Source organism: Pipistrellus hanaki, assembly GCF_964339955.1.
Source record: "Pipistrellus hanaki genome assembly, chromosome: 9".
Taxonomy (NCBI): Eukaryota; Metazoa; Chordata; class Mammalia; order Chiroptera; family Vespertilionidae; genus Pipistrellus; species Pipistrellus hanaki.
Window position 1 is genome coordinate 42,240,024 of NC_140511.1, and position 15,579 is coordinate 42,255,602.

Consider the following 15,579-nt stretch of genomic DNA (forward strand, 5'->3'; position numbering starts at 1 on the left):
GATATACAAATGGCCAACAAGCACATGAATAGAAGTTCAACATTATTAGTTTTAGGGAAATACAAATCAAAACCCCGAGATACCACTTTATATTCACTAAAATGACTAGAATCAAAAAGTGAAATAGTAACAAGTGTTGGGAAATCTGTGGAACATTTTGAACCCTCATACACTGCAGCCGTTTGGGAATCATAGTGTTGCAGTTCCTCAAATGATTAAGCAAGATCCAGCAAATCTGTACTCTTAGACGTATACCTAAGAGAAATGAACACATATTCCTCACAAAAACTGTACTTGAATGTTTATAGCAGCATTATTCGTAATAGCCAAAAGGTAGAAACAACCCAAATGTCCATCAATGGACAAATAGATGAATAAAATGTACTACACCCATACATTGAATATTATTAAACTAAAAGAATGAATGAAATACTGAGGCATGCTATAATGTGGAAGAACCTTGGAAGCATTATCGCTAAGTGAAAGAAGCTATTCTCAAAAGATCACATATTTATGATTCCATTTATATAAGATGTTCAGAACAGGGAAATCTATAGAGATAGAAAGTAAATTCGTTGTTGCTTAGGCCTTGAAGTGGGAAATAGGGCAATAAGGGGCTGATAGTTAAAAGGCACAAGGTTTTTTTGAGGTGATGAAAAGTTCTAACATTGACTGTGGTGATGTTTGCACATATTTGTGACTCTGTGTAATAAAAATAAAATGTATACATGAAATATGTGAATTGTTTGGTATGTGAATTATATTTCAATAAAACTGTTTTAAAACTATAATAAGGTAGTCACTCTCAGGAGCCAATCCTGCACTTCCACAAACCTGAAAGGTGGTGCCTCTTTAGATATTGCACCCTAGGTTCTGTGTCTTGCCTCGCTCTAATCCCACGTGCGCTCTGCATCCTTCCCCCCTTAAACAAAGATAAGCACTTTTTTTTTCACGTGGGTTTTTTTATTTGTTGGCATACTATTTTTTAAAAATATATTTTATTGATATTTTACAGAGAGGAGGAAGGGAGAGAGATAGAGAGCCAGAAACGTCAATGAGAGAGAATCATCGACCAGCTGCCTCCTGCACACCCCCCACCGGGGATGCGCCTGCAACCAATGTACATGCCCTTGACCGGAATTGAACCTGGGACCCCTCAGTCCTCAGACCAAAGCTCTACCACTGAGCCAAATCGGTTTCGGCCATACTTTTTTTTTTATTGTTTAAAGCACATGTGTCAAACACAAGGCCCGCGGGCCAAATCCAGCCCGCCAGGCCTTGCAATGTGGCCTGCACCGCGCTGTCATCACTGCACTCCGCTGTCAGTTTATGACATTGTCAGTTTATGACTGTTCAGTAAACCATTCGGCCCGCGATTTAGGCTGGATTTTAGATTTTGGCCCCTTCTCTGATTGAGTTCGACACCCCTAGTTTATTTATTTATTTTTTATTATTTTTTTTTTTAATAAATTTTTATTGTTCATATTATTACAAGTGTTCCTTTCCCCCCCCCCTTCCCACCCCACCCTCTGCCCTTTCCCCACTCCCCATTGTCCTCATCCATAGGTGCACAGTTTATATGTTCAGTCTCTTCCCACATTCCCCTCTCCCCTTTTCCCCAAGAATCATCAGTTCACTCCCCTTCCATACCTCTGATTCTACAATATTATATTCAACAGTTAATATTGTTCATCAGATTTGTTTTTTTAATTTCCTTGGTTTTTAGATTCACTTGTTGATAGTTACGTATTTGTTGTTCATAATTTTTATCTTTATTTACTTTCTCTTCTGAAAGAACCCCCTTCAGCAATTCATATAATTCTGGTTTGGTGGTGATGAACTCCTTTAGCTTTTTTTTATTAGTGAAGCTCTTTATCTGGCCTTCGATTCTGAGTGATAGCTTTGCTGGGTAGATTATTTTTGGCTGTAGGTTCTTGCTATTCATCACCTTGAATATTTCTTGCCATTCCCATCTGGCCTGCATGGTTTCTGTTGAGAAATCAGCTGACAATCGTATAGGTGCTCCTTTATAGGTAACCACCTGCTTAGCTCTTGCTGCTTTTAATATTCTCTCTTTGTCCTTTGCTCTTGGAATCTTAATTATGATTTGTCTTGGTGTGGTCCTCTTTGGATTCCTCTTATTTGGAGTTCTGTGTGCTTCCTGGACTTGTAAGTCCAATTCTTTCCCCAGGTGGGGGAAGTTTTCTGTCACTATTTCTTTCAGTATGTTTTCGATATCTTGCTCTCTCTCATCTTCTGGGACCCCCATGATTCTGATGTTGGATCGTTTGAAGTTGTCCCAGAGGTTTCTTACATCATCTTCAATTTTCTGGATTCTCTTGCCTTCTAGCTTCTGCAGAGGAGTGTCTTCTGGCTCTTTATGTTCCAAATCTTTGACTTGATTCTTGCGATCTTCTATTCTGTTTTTAGGACTCTGTATAATATTTTTTATTTCAGACAATGTATTCTTTATTTCTTGTTGATCCCTTATCATTTCTTGTTGATTCCTTATTAATTCTAGTTGATCCCTTTTCATATCCTCATAGGTCTCATTTATTTTATCGGCCTTTTCTAGGAGTCTCTTGAAAAACCCTATAAGTGTGGTTTTGAACTCTATATCCAGTCGCTTTTTGTCCTCCATTTCTTTCGTTTGTGATCTATTTGGTTTAGGCATTTTCGCAGGCAGCTTTTCTGATGGGGCGGAGTTTGAGGGTGGAGCCTACAGCCTTGGCTTCCGTCAGCCCCGCCCTATGCGACTCCTGAGACTCAGGGTCCTTCAGTACTTGTTGCAAGCGCCTCTGAGAGAAAGGTGCCCTCGATTTTCGCCTGCTACCAAACAGTGTAAGCTCTCCCGCAATGGGCCCGAAACTGGGGTTCAGTTCAGTTGGAAGTGGAGTTGGAGGTGGCGTTCAGAGCAGTCTGGAGCCTGTCTCCTTCCCGCCAGGGCAGTCCTACGGCACAGCCGGCCGGCCCTTCTCTGCGCGCTGTGTGCGCCTCCGGGACCTCCTTTCGCTGCTTCCCCGAGTACCGCCTTACAGCCCAGCTCCCTCTGGATGAGCCTGGGTCCCCGGGGTCTGGCCTAGAACGGGGGTTCAGAGCAGTTGGGGGCCCAGCACAGTCCGAGTGTTTATCTCCTTCCCGCTAGGGAACGCCAGCCAGGCACTCGGCCTCCCTCCTCTCCGGCTCCGTCCTCTCCGCGCGCGCCGCGTGTCTCCGTACCTTGGGCTTTTACAGCTCCTCCATGCTTCCTTCTGGTTTTCTCCTTGCTTCTCGTTGTAGAATTTCCAGTCAGTTGACTTTCCTGTAGTTCTGGGTAATGTCCATTTTATATTTTAGTTGTATTTTATTGAAATTGTTGCGTGCGGCTGCGGCTAGGTGTCTACCCGAGCAGCCATCTTGGATTCTCCTCCCTATTGATTTTTATTTAAGAAACTTTTTTCAAGTGCCTCCTAGGTGAGAGGACAATCTTCTGGGGATGGTATATCATCTATTCATGTGTTTTTAAAAAACACCGTAAGAAGCCCCTATTGGGAATAAAGGTATAATGAATGTGAAATAGCCAGCTTGACACCCCTAGTTTAAAGCATTATTATGTCTCCCTTTTCCCCCAACAACTCCTCCCTGGTCACTCCCAACCCCACAAAGATAAACCACTTTTTATTACTTATATCCTCTTGCCTAGACATTTTATGTAAGAATGCTGAAAGTAGAAAATTGCTTGCAAGATAGTAACTTCCTTTCCATTTTTTTAGTACTTTCTTCTGCAGTGGGGTGCTTCTCCTTTTTCCGCGTCCCACATGGAAAGGGAGAAGGACATTCCTCTTTTTATTTCTTTTTAAATACTTAACCAGCACTTCTCTTCCTTCCTTTGCATTCATTCTCTCTCCCTCCTCTCTCTCTCTCCCTCTCTCTCTCTCCCTCTCTCTCTCTCTCTCTCTCTCTCTCTCTCTCTCTCTCTCTCTCTCTCTCTCTTTCTCTTCCTTTCTTTCAGTCCTCACCCAAGACAGGAAGGGAGGAAGGGAAGGAGGGAGGGAGAGATTGAGAAATTGAACGTTCTCTGATGGGTATGGAACCCACAAACTGATTATGTGCCCTGCCCGGGAATGGAACCAGCAACTTTTCAGGGCACAGGGCAAGGCTCAACCGACTGAGCCACTCCAGCAACGCCCACTTTTCATTTAATAGTGTTCACTAGAGTTTATGACAAGCACCCTTGTGAACAACAGAAAGAAAGAAAAAATACTTCTCTTTTCAAAGCAATCACACAGCACAATGATAAATTTCCTCAAAATGTATAGTCTTAAAATAGAAGCGTGGTGCAAGAGAAATGTGGATAAATAGTTCTCCAAGGACGATATACAAATGTGCTCTGCTCAGTGGCACCACTTCAAGAAACTGGCAAGAGTTTTGAGGGGATGGACATGTGGTAAACCTAGAGAGAGACTTTGGGGTTCACAGCCTCCCCCAAGTTTCCTGGCCATAGCTTGTTAATTGTATGCGAGGAGAAAGCTGTCAGACTTCCAGAGACCACTGTAACTCTGAACAGTTCAGAAGTTAGCAGCAATCTTGAGGAATTAGTGTTTCTTTCTGGTTCTCTAGTACCATATAAAGCTTGGGTGGAGAGATGAGCCCCTGAAATTAATAAAACTTTAATTTCTTTCCTTTTTTAAAATATATTTTTATTCATTTCAGAGAGGAAAGGGGGGAGAGAGAAACATCAATGCTGAGAATCATTGATCGGTTGCCTCCTGCTCACTCCCTACTAGGAATCCAGCCCACAACCCAGGCATGTGCCCTTGACCGGAATTGAACCTGGAAACCTTCAGTCTGCAGGCCAATGCTCACTGAGCCAAACCAGCTAGGGCAAAATTTTAATTTCTTGCTACCCTGACAGAATGAGAGCTTTGAGGCTCTTAGGTTGTTTTTAAAAAAAAACAATGAAGAAATAGCTATTTTTAATACATGAGGTTTTTCTCTTAAATGTTTTTATTTGGAAATAATTTCAAATTAAGTTGTGAAAGTTAAAATAATATAAACAATATCCATCTGTCCTTTACCCAGATTCACCTATTGTTAGCATTTCCCATTTTTATTTGCTATTTTTATAACTATTATGCATGTATATTTACATAATACATATTTATGTATATATGCGTATGTACATAGCATTTTTCTGAACCACTTGAGGATAAGATATATCATGATCCAAAAATAGTAGGTATATTAGAACCAAGAGAGATTCTCTTTCATAACCAGTTAGGGTGCCAGATTTAGCAAATAAAAATACAGGACACTGTGGGCAAATTCTAACATAACCTAAAGTTTCTGAACTTTCCCTGACTGGGAAAACTATTATACTCCCTCTTCTGGATACACTTAAACACTGTTCTTGGATTTGATGAATTCTGGGTCTCCTTGGATACCTTTCAATTCCTAAGCAATAAGCCAAAGACAATGGGCAAAGTTTCTGGTAAACAATTTGTTCTGTCACTATCTTGCTGATAAAAGTGAGAGTTGGCCCTGGTCAGTTTGGCTCAGTTGGTTAAGTGGAAATCCTGTGCACTGAAGGGTCACCAGTTCAATTCCCAGTCAGGGCGCATGCTGGGTTGCAGGTGTGTGAGGGAAGCAACTCATATTTCTCCCTCTCTCTCTTTTCCTCTCCCTCTCTATTTTTCTCTCTCTCTCTCTCTCTCTCTCTCTCTCTCTCTCTCTCAAGTCAATAAAAGCATAGTTAAGAAAATGAAAAGTAGCCCTAGTCGGTTTGGCTCAGTGTATAGAGCATCGGCCTGCAGACTGAAGGGTCCCGGGTTTAATTCCAGTCAAGGGCTTGTAGCTCAGTTGCAGGCTCCTCCCCAGAGAGGCCTTGATCAGGGCGCATGCAGAAGGCAACCAATCGATGTGTTTCTCTCACATCAATATTTCTTCTCTGTCTTTCCCTCTCTCTTGCACTCTCCTAAAAATCAATGGAAAATATCTTCAGGTGAGGGTTAAAAAATAAATTAATAAAATAAAAATAAATATATACACATCCTATATAATCCTATATAATAAAAGTATAACATGCAAATCGACCGAACAGTGGAACAACTAGTCGCTATGATGTACACTGACCACCAGGAGGTAGATGTTCAATGCAGGAGCTGCCCCCTGGTGGTCAGTACAATCCCACGGGGGGGGGGGGGGGGGGGGCACTGCTCACCAGAAGCCAGGATCGTGACTGGTGAGTGCAGCAGTGATGGTGGAAGCCTCTCCCGTCTCTGCAGCAGTGCTAAGGATGTCTGACTGCCAGCTACCCATAGGGAGCAGGCCTAAACCATCAGTTGGACATCCCCCAAGGGCTCCCTGACTGCAAGAGGACGCAGGCTGGGCTGAGGGCCCCCCCAAGTGCACGAATTTCGTGCATCAGGCTTCTAGTGCACTTGGGGGGGCCCTCAGTGTGTATGTATGTATATATATATACTAGAGGCCTGGTGCACGAAATTTATTCACGGGGTGGGGATGTCCCTCAGCGCAGCCTGCACCCTCTCCAATCTGGGACCCCTCGAGGTATGTTAAACTTCCCATTTAGACCCGATTCCACCGTGATCAGGCCTAAACAGGCAGTCAGACATTCTTCTCACAATCCAGGACTGCTGGCTCCCAACAGCTCGTCTGCCTGCCTTCCTGATTGCCCCTAACCGCTTCTGCCTGCCAGTCTGATCACCCCCTAACCACTCCCCTGCCAGCCTGATTGATGTCTAACTGCTCCCCTGCCAGCTTGTTTGCCCCCAACTTCCCTCCTCTGCTGGCCTGTTCACCCCTAACTACCCTCCCCTACAAGGTTGATTGCCTCCAACTGCCCTCCCTTGCAGGCCTGGTCCCTCTCAACTGCCCTCCCTTGCAGGCCTGGTGCCTCCCAACTGCCCTCCCCTGCTGGCCATCTTGTGGTGGCCATCTTGTGTCCATATAGGGGCAGGATCTTTGACCACATGGGGGCAGCCGCCTTGTGTGTTGGAGTGATGGTCAATCTGCATATTACTCTTTTATAAGATAGAATATATGAGAGCTGGTTGTCTCTGGTATTGAATTAAAACTTGTATTTCTCTTTTCTTTCATATTTGCCCTATATAATTCCACCTCCTGAAAGTTGTCATTTAAGTGGTGTTTCTAAAAACTGAATTAAACTGAGTAAGAATTATCTTATGAAACCCACTGCCTATCAAATTTCATATGCGTAAATCATTATTGGATTTTATAAAATGTGGATTCTGATTCAGCAGAATTGAGATGGAGCCTGAAATTTTGTATTTAATAAGCTCCCAGAGGACAAAACGAATACAGTGGTTGTATCACACTTTAAATAGCAAAATTATGGTCCCCAATGTCACAATCAACAGATTTATCAAATATGTAGCTATCTAGCCTCTACATAGATGTGCAGATTCAATCTCTGGGGCAGTGTCCAGAAATATAATTTTTTAAAAAATTTATTAATTTCAGAGAGGAAAAGAGAAGGAGAGAGAGATAGATACATCAATGATGAAAGAGAATCACTGATTGCTGCCTCCTGCACATCCCCCAGTGGGGATAGAGCCTGCAACCTGGGGATGTGCTCTTGACCAGAATCAAACCTGGGACCCTTCAGTCCGCAGGCCAGCACTCTATCCACTGAGCCAAACCGGCTAGGGCCAGAAATATATATATTTTAAACAAACTCTTATGGAGATTTGAGAACCAATGGTCTATGGCAGTGGTCGGCAAACTCATTAGTCAACAGAGCCAAATAGCAACAGTATAACGATTGAAATTTCTTTTGAGAGCCAATTTTTTTAAACTTAAACTTATTCTAACGCCACTTCTTCAAAATAGACTAGCCCAGACCGTGGTATTTTGTGGAAGAGCCACACTCAAGGGGCCAAAGGGCCACATGTGGTTCGTGAACCACAGTTTGCCGACCACAGGTCTATGACTTTAAAATACCCTCTACCATTTTCTCTACTTATTTTGTTCCTCAAAGCCTAGGGCTGGTCTCACCTGCTGCTTGTTGCTTTGATTGACCACCTCAGGGTCCAAACAGTTGTCTGCAGTAAGTTGCTGTTTATCATGGTCTATCTTTTCTTGCATAGATCGCATAATGCTTAGCATATAGAGTAAATGTTCAATTAGTGCTTGTTATGGACAATAACAGTGCCGATGGTGAATGATGAATCTTCATCCAGGACACGTGTTTTTCCCCCCCCAGGCCTTATGTGATTAAAAGAACCAGCCGACTCCATTAAAGGAAACACCCAGCTGCTTCGCCAAAGCTGTAACTCCAAATTACAGCATGTTATTTTTCAGGAACTGGCACTACAATTCCTCTGTACCTTGGTAGTTTGGATTTTATTATGGCAATGGCACCTTAAAGGAAAGAAAGGAATACTTTGAATGTTTTATACCTTTTATCTATGATTCTCAAAGCACTCTAAAGCCACTTATTAAGTTACGGTAGCCATGGAGTAAATATTATTACACCCTCATTACAAAAAAAAGGCAAGCTGAATAGGGAAAGAGCTGAAAAATATTTGGTCAAAATGGTAGTGCCATTGTAAAAAGGCAGACACAAGGAACTCCGGAGCAAAGGAGTGGCAGGTAAGCCCTTCTCAGCATCTCCCAGACCTCAAGCTGCGTGTTGTGGAAAATGAACATTCCATAGAAGAGAAGAGGCCAAAATAAGAACTTTAAAATGACCTCAGTAATCTTTCTTCTTCCTCCATCTTCCTATTCCCATTGCTCTTGGTACCTCTCCCGTGACGCTTGTGCGTTGTAGCTGTGGCTAAGGGCTGACCCATCTTCCCTCCCTCACAGCTTCCTTGTCTGTTTTCGGTCATGTTGTTCTCCCAGCCTCCTTAGCCCTCGGTAGCAGCAGAGCGAAAAGTACCGCCCGCTGAGGAAGTCTGAAAGCGGGTCAGAACCCCCGCTTCCATCACGAATGTCGCCTCCGAGAGAGTCGGTTCCCTCTGAGAAAGGCAGTTTCCTCTTTGTGTGCAAAATGGGGAGGATCACGCCCACCTACCTCCCAGAAGGGTTGGAGCGAAAGAACGCACCTCGTTCACTGTTAAAGGGCTCAGTGAGGGAGCCGCTGTCCCCTTCCTACACCGGTCCTTATTTATTTAATTAATGCAAGCTCAGGGCACACGCCCCAGGGTACCAGGTACCGGGAGTGTCCCTCAGGGGAACAGCCTCGAGATAGATGTTTCCCTGGAGAAAAGGGAGGGTGCGGCTCTGCTGGGAGTCGTAGTCCTTAGCGACGGTCTCCGCAGACCCCGGGGGAAGGAAAGAACTACAAGCCCCATGAGGCCGTGCGGCAACGGCCCCGCGCACCCGGCCTCCGGGCGCGCGCCCCGGAGCCGAAATGGGAGAGCGGCCTGCGCGTACGCCGCGCCTGGGGCTTGGCGCTGGCTCGGGGCAGCCGGCCGGGGAAAGGAGACGCGTGGGAGAGTGTGTGGGGGCCGACACAAAGACAACACCCGTGGCCGGGGGCCATGGAGAACATGAAAAAGAGCCGTGCTTCATTTCCTCACCCCGGCGGCGGATCCTAACGCGCTACAGCTGAGACGTCCGGAGCGCCCGGGTTCCTCGCACCTCACGCCCCCCACCCCCAGGCTTAAATCCTAAGGGGCGTGGCCAGAGGCCGGGCGGGGCCAGAGGCGGGGGCGGGGCCTAAGGTAGCCGGGGCGGCGGCGGCGGCGGCCGAGGCTGCGGCGGTGACTAAAACCCAGGCATCCGCGGGGACTGTTGTTGTTCTCTCCCGGCGCGACCGCCTCTGTCCAGGCGCCCAGAGCGGGGAGACCAGGAGCTGGTGCGGTGAGGAGCGGGCGGCCGCCTCCTCCTCCTCTCTCCCGCGTCTCACAGCCCCGGCCGGAGCTGGTGCAGACATCCTGCCGTTGGTCTCCGATGCCCTTCCGTGAGGAGGGGCCGCTGGGACCCCGGTGAGCGCACCTCAGGCTCTTCATCGGCCCCCCCAGACCCGCGCACCCCAGCCTGCCCGCAGCCATGGCTGAAAACGCCGAGGGGGACCTGAACTCCAACCTGCTCCACGCCCCCTACCACACCGGGGACGCGCAGCTGGACACGGCCATCGGGCAGTGGCTCCGCTGGGATAAGGTGGGTACCTGGGCAGCCGGCATCCTCCGCTTTCTCCCCGCACGCCCTCCCTTCTTCCCTCTCTCCCTCCCTCCCACACGCCGCCTGCTGCCGCTTGTCCCCACCTGGTGCTCGGCGGGCTGCGGAGGAGATGGCTCCGGCCGCCGGGAGGGAGCCCGCGGGGCCGGGCGGGGCCCCCCACCTCTGCCCGGGCTGACCCCCCGGGGCCCTCGGAGCCGGGCAGGGACGCCTGCGGTCGCTTCCTTTTACGGGGAGCGCGATCGCAACCTCCCTTTCTTCCCTCCACCCCCACCCTTCAAGTGCTTGTCGTCTCTCTCTCAAATAATAATAATAAAATAATAATAATAATTAATCATCATCATCCTAAGTTGTATTCGTCATAGAGCTTTCCTTTCCCTTCCCTTTCTCTAAACCTGAGAGTGGTTTTTGTCACGCCTCTTGGACGCTTCTAACCGCTATCCGCCTTGGTTCTGGTCTGCTGTGTTTCCACCTGCCGTCGCTAGGTAGTGGCTGATCTTCTATCACTCCCCAGTTAGTCTTCTCTAGAATCGCCTTTTGCTCTTGAGAAAGGTAAAGAGTTCTCTTACCACCTTCTTTTCCTTGCCGGGAATTATTTCCTGGAAGTATTCTGTTAAAACAAAACAAAACAAAACAAAACAAAAACCCACACACAACCATGTTTTCCAGCTCTCATATGATGCTGTGATACAGAAATGTTTTTGTGTTGCCCATTCCTCCTCTGTTTTCCCCACCCCCTCCAAGTTTTGCGGTTATTTCATCTTGTGCATTCTTGTGGGGCGGATCTGTGCGAGCAGAATTAAAATGCAGCCATCACACTTAAAAAAAAAAAAAAAAAAAAAAAAAAAAAAAAAAAAAGCCCGGGTGGCTCCAACAAAGGAAGGTGAGCCAAGCCTTTGCTTTGTCGAACACATGCAGTGCATCTGTGGACATGGAGAAGTAACATTTAAAATGGAGTCATAGTGCTGAATTAAATAGTCCGGTAGTATGTGAAATCATGCTGTACAAATAATTTCCTAAAAGATGAGCTCTGTGAAAAAGTTTTATTTTCACTTTGTTCAGTCATTCATGCATTCGGCAAAAAAATGTTTATTGAGCCCTGGCCAGGTGGCCCCGTTGCTTGGAGCATGCTCCTGTACGCCAAGTGATTGCAGGTCCATGCCCAGTCAGGGCACATCCCTCGGTTGTTGGTCAGATTCCCCATCTCTAGCATCTCTCTCTCCTCTCTCCCCTCTTCCCTCTTCCCTCTCCCTTTTCTCTTCCCTTCCATCCCTTCTTCCCTCCCTCCCCGCTCTAAAAATCAATGAAAATATATCCTCAGGTGAGGATTTAAAAAACAACACAACACAACACAACACCACCACAAGAGATTTTATTGAGCACTGGATAATGTTTCAGGGCTTATCAGCCCAGGGAATACTACTGGTGAGGAAGATAGGAAAGGGTTCTTGCCCTCCAAAAGCCTCAGTCAATGGACAAGGAAGACTAACAAATAAGCAATCCCGTGTTAGTTTGCATTACTTGATCATATGCATCTCGGCCATTCTCATTCTTCCTCTGGAGTCTAAACCAGTGCTTCTCAAACCTTGAAGTGCTTACAGATCACCAGATTCTGATTTAGGAAGCCTGAGCAGGGCTTGAGGATTCAGCCTCAGACTGAGCTCCCAGATGGTACCAGTGCTGCTGGTTTTTGAACCACAGTTTGAGTAGCAAGACTCAGGAGCAGCAATTTTTAACCGGTGTGCGGCGAGAATTTTTAAAACATGCAATACCCGACTAGTCAGGGGCACTGACCTCTTTTCCCTTAGATTGTCAAATTAAAAAATCACAACAGCCAACATAGCAATAGCTGTCCAGTGTGACTGAATCAAAATTATACCTCTTTTTTTTTTTTGGTCAGATCGTATATTTTTTTGGTGTGCTGCAGAATTTCAGTAATTAGTTTGTTTGCCATGGGATATAAAAGGTTGAAAATCACTGCTTTAGAGTGTTCAGATTGCAATAAGCTAGAGAACCAACTCTCCTATTATAGGATTTGGATATAAATATATATAAATAAATAAATATATAAGTAAATATATGTATGTATATTTATGTATATAAATAGCCCTTATTTAACATAAAGATGTGCCTTTAAATCCATTTTGGCAGTATTTATAAAATGCCTGCTATAATATAGTTCCTCACTGTGGAAGGATACAAAAGAAGTGAAGATTCAAAGATTGCTTTTCTGCTTTGAGTCCATTAGAAAGGAGGGAACCTAAGAGAAATAAAAGCGCTAAGGCTTAGCATACAGTAAAATTATATATATATATATATATATATATATATATAAATAAATGTCTTCAGGAGGGAAAATTAACTAAATTGCAAAAGAATGTTATCCTTATATGTTTAATACAGCTATTTATTTTTGTTTACAGTCAGCTGCTTTCATTGGTAGTCAGTAAATGCATGTGGTTGCACTTATGTCTCCCTAAAGTGAAAGGAAGATTTATTCAAAGATACTTGTAGAATTCTAACACAACTTAATTTACTAGTAACTATTAGGTATGTCAAAGCCTTTGTTTTTCATTGCCATGAATGAGATAATTTTGTTCAGGTGCCAGTTTTGAGTATATTCTTCTTAATGAATCTCTCTTTTTTAAAAAATATATTTTTATTGATTTTAGAGAGAAAGGAGAGGGAGAGAGATAGTGATAGAAACATCAATGATGCCGGGACCGGTTTGGCTCAGTGGATAGAGCGTCGGCCTGTGGACTGAAAGGTCCCGGGTTCGATTCCGGTTAAGGGCATGTACCTTGGTTGCGGGCACATCCCCAGTGGGGTGTGTGCAAGAGGCAGCTGATCGATGATTCTCTCTCATCGATGTTTCTAACTCTCTATCCCTCTCTCTTCCTCTCTGTGAAAAAGCAATAAAATATATTTAAAAAAAAGAAAAAAAAGAAAGAAACATCAATGATAAGAGAGAATCACAGATCGGCTGCCTTCTGCACGTCCCCTACGGGGGATCAAGCCTGCAACCCGGGCATATGCCCTTGACCGGAATCGAACCTGGGACCCATTGGTCCACAGGCCAACACTCTATCCACTGAGCCAAACCAGCTAGGCCCTTAATGAATCTCTTGATTAATTTTTTTAAAGATTGTCTATGCTGTGCCTAGATATTGTTGGGATATACTGAGATATAAAAAGATTATAACATACATATAAACATAAAAAGATAATGTTGAGTAGTTTTAGTGGCAATTAAATGGTTTACAGACAGCTCTTTTAGGAGTTAAAAAGTAAGAGTGACCTGTGGACTGGGATGGTCAAGGTAGACTTTTCTAGAAGAAAGGATCCTAAGCTACAGCAGAATTCGGAGAGCCAGCCTTCATTGAAAGTGGAAAAGAAAATCTTAATTTATATCTAAAGTGCCGTCTATATACAAGGCACTGTCTGAAAACCTGTGGGAAATACAAAGATGAAATAGATATGGATTGTATCTTTTTTTTTTTAAACAGTCTTATTTTTATTTTTATTTTTTTTAAATATATTTTATTGAATTTTTACAGAGAGGAAGAGAGAGGGATAGAAACTTAGAACATCAATAAGAGAGAAACATCTACCAGCTGCCTCTTGCACACCCCTACGGGGATGTGCCCGCAACCAAGGTACATGCCCTTGACTGGAATCAAAACCGGGACCTTTCCAGTCCGCAGGCAGACGCTCTATCCACTGAGCCAAACCAGTTTCGGCTGGATTGTATCTTTAAAGAGCGTCGAAGGGAAGATAAAACAAAAGCTCATAAATATAATACAGGGAGTAAGTAACAGGTGTCCTTAACAGAGGAACAGATTTAAATAATTTTGATAATTACTTAATGTAAATATTAAAGATTAATTAATCCTCTTAATGAGAGAAAATACTTTTAATTGGTAAATAAGGGTGTATATTGTAGACTGAGAATGTAGGTAAGCTAGGTTGTATCCCTGGGCATTGAATTGTAGAGTGCTAAAATACAAAATAATAAGCCAGATTTACAGCATTTATCTCATTTCACGTTGACAACATCTATAGTCGTTTAGCACAGAGAAACTGAGCTTAATTGGAAGAAAGTACCTACCAAAAGCCACTGATTCTAATGACTCTTAGTGAAGCACATAATTTATAAATTGATCAGAGGGCAACTTGCTACTTGCTTAAGTCACCAAAAGTGCTAGTTTTTAGCCTTGGTGGGGCGGTGTACTTGGAAAAGTCTTCATGAGAAACGTGTTGTTTCTGCTAACTTCCAGAATTAAAATTTAGACTTGTTAACGTGGAGAGGAAGACTACTCCAAGCAGAGACTGAAACTTCAGTGCGTGTCTTCAGCAGGGAAAACTAAATTACAAATGAGTGTCATCCTTCTCTGTGTGTTCTTAGAACATTTGTTTCTGCTGTAGCTTAGGGGACAGAGAGAAACGGCTGAGAAGGCATGTAGAGACAGAGTCATAGAAAGCCTTTACAACACAGGTTCCAGCTCTGTAGGGTCACTTATACGCAGCTTTTAAAAAATATTAATAAATGTAATACTGTAAATGTAGTTTCTCTTTAATTTTCTTAATAACATTTTCTTTTCTCTAGCTTACTTTATTATAAGAATACAGTATGTAATACATGTAACATACAAAATATGTGTTAATTGACTGTTATCAGTAAGACTCCTGGTCAGCAGTAGGCTATTAGTAATTAAGTTTTGGGGGAGTCAAAAGTGAATTTTTGACTGCAGTTAGTTTAAAGGGACTAGTGTCATGGTCGGCAAACCGCAGCTCGAGAGCCACACGCGGCTCTTTGGCCCCTTGAGTGTGGCTCTTCCACAAAATACTAGGCCTGGGCGAGTCTATTTTGAAGAAGTGGCATTAGAAGTTTAAGTTTAAAAAATTTGGCTCTCAAAAGAAATTTCAATCATTGTACTGTTGATATTTGGCTCTGTGGACCAATGAGTTTGCCGACCACTGGGCTAGTGCCCCTAATACCCATTTGTTCTAGAGTCAGCTGTGATTTGTCTTTAGTGGCCTTGAATAGATAAAAGTGTAAGTGTTAAAAAGTAAATAAATAGTGCAATAGGGTGTTCATTGGGCAGTCAGGTATCCCGAGTAGTTCCAGTGGGGGCATTCATTGGTAAATCTACCGTAGCCCAGGATTTGACCCTTGGTGTTTTGGGCCATGGCATTTGAAAAAATAGTGAGCAGAACACTCTGATCTCACTGAAGGTCTGTGTTGAGAAAGAGTAGAATGAAAAGTTAACAATAGATTAGTTTAGATAAGGTATGAAATGCCTGGAAATAGAAATAAAAAGACTTTCATCGAAGCAAGAGACTTTCGGACATTTAGCAGTGATATTTTTTTCAAGCAAAATGTAGCCCAGATTTTTTAAAATGGTGAATGAATTCCCTTTTAAGTCATCTTGTGTT

General features: G+C 43.9%; 1 protein-coding gene across 1 annotated transcript in view; it reads left to right on the forward strand.

Moving 5' to 3' along the window:
* The first annotated feature begins 9,672 nt into the window (after positions 1-9,672).
* PGM2L1 (phosphoglucomutase 2 like 1) overlaps positions 9,673-15,579 on the forward strand; it is a 37,458-nt gene continuing 31,551 nt past the window's right edge. Inside the window, exon 1 of the mRNA XM_084893397.1 lies at positions 9,673-10,125. Within this exon, the coding sequence (XP_084749523.1) occupies positions 10,015-10,125 (111 nt within the window). The 5' untranslated portion in view covers positions 9,673-10,014. The remainder of the gene's footprint in view (positions 10,126-15,579) is intronic.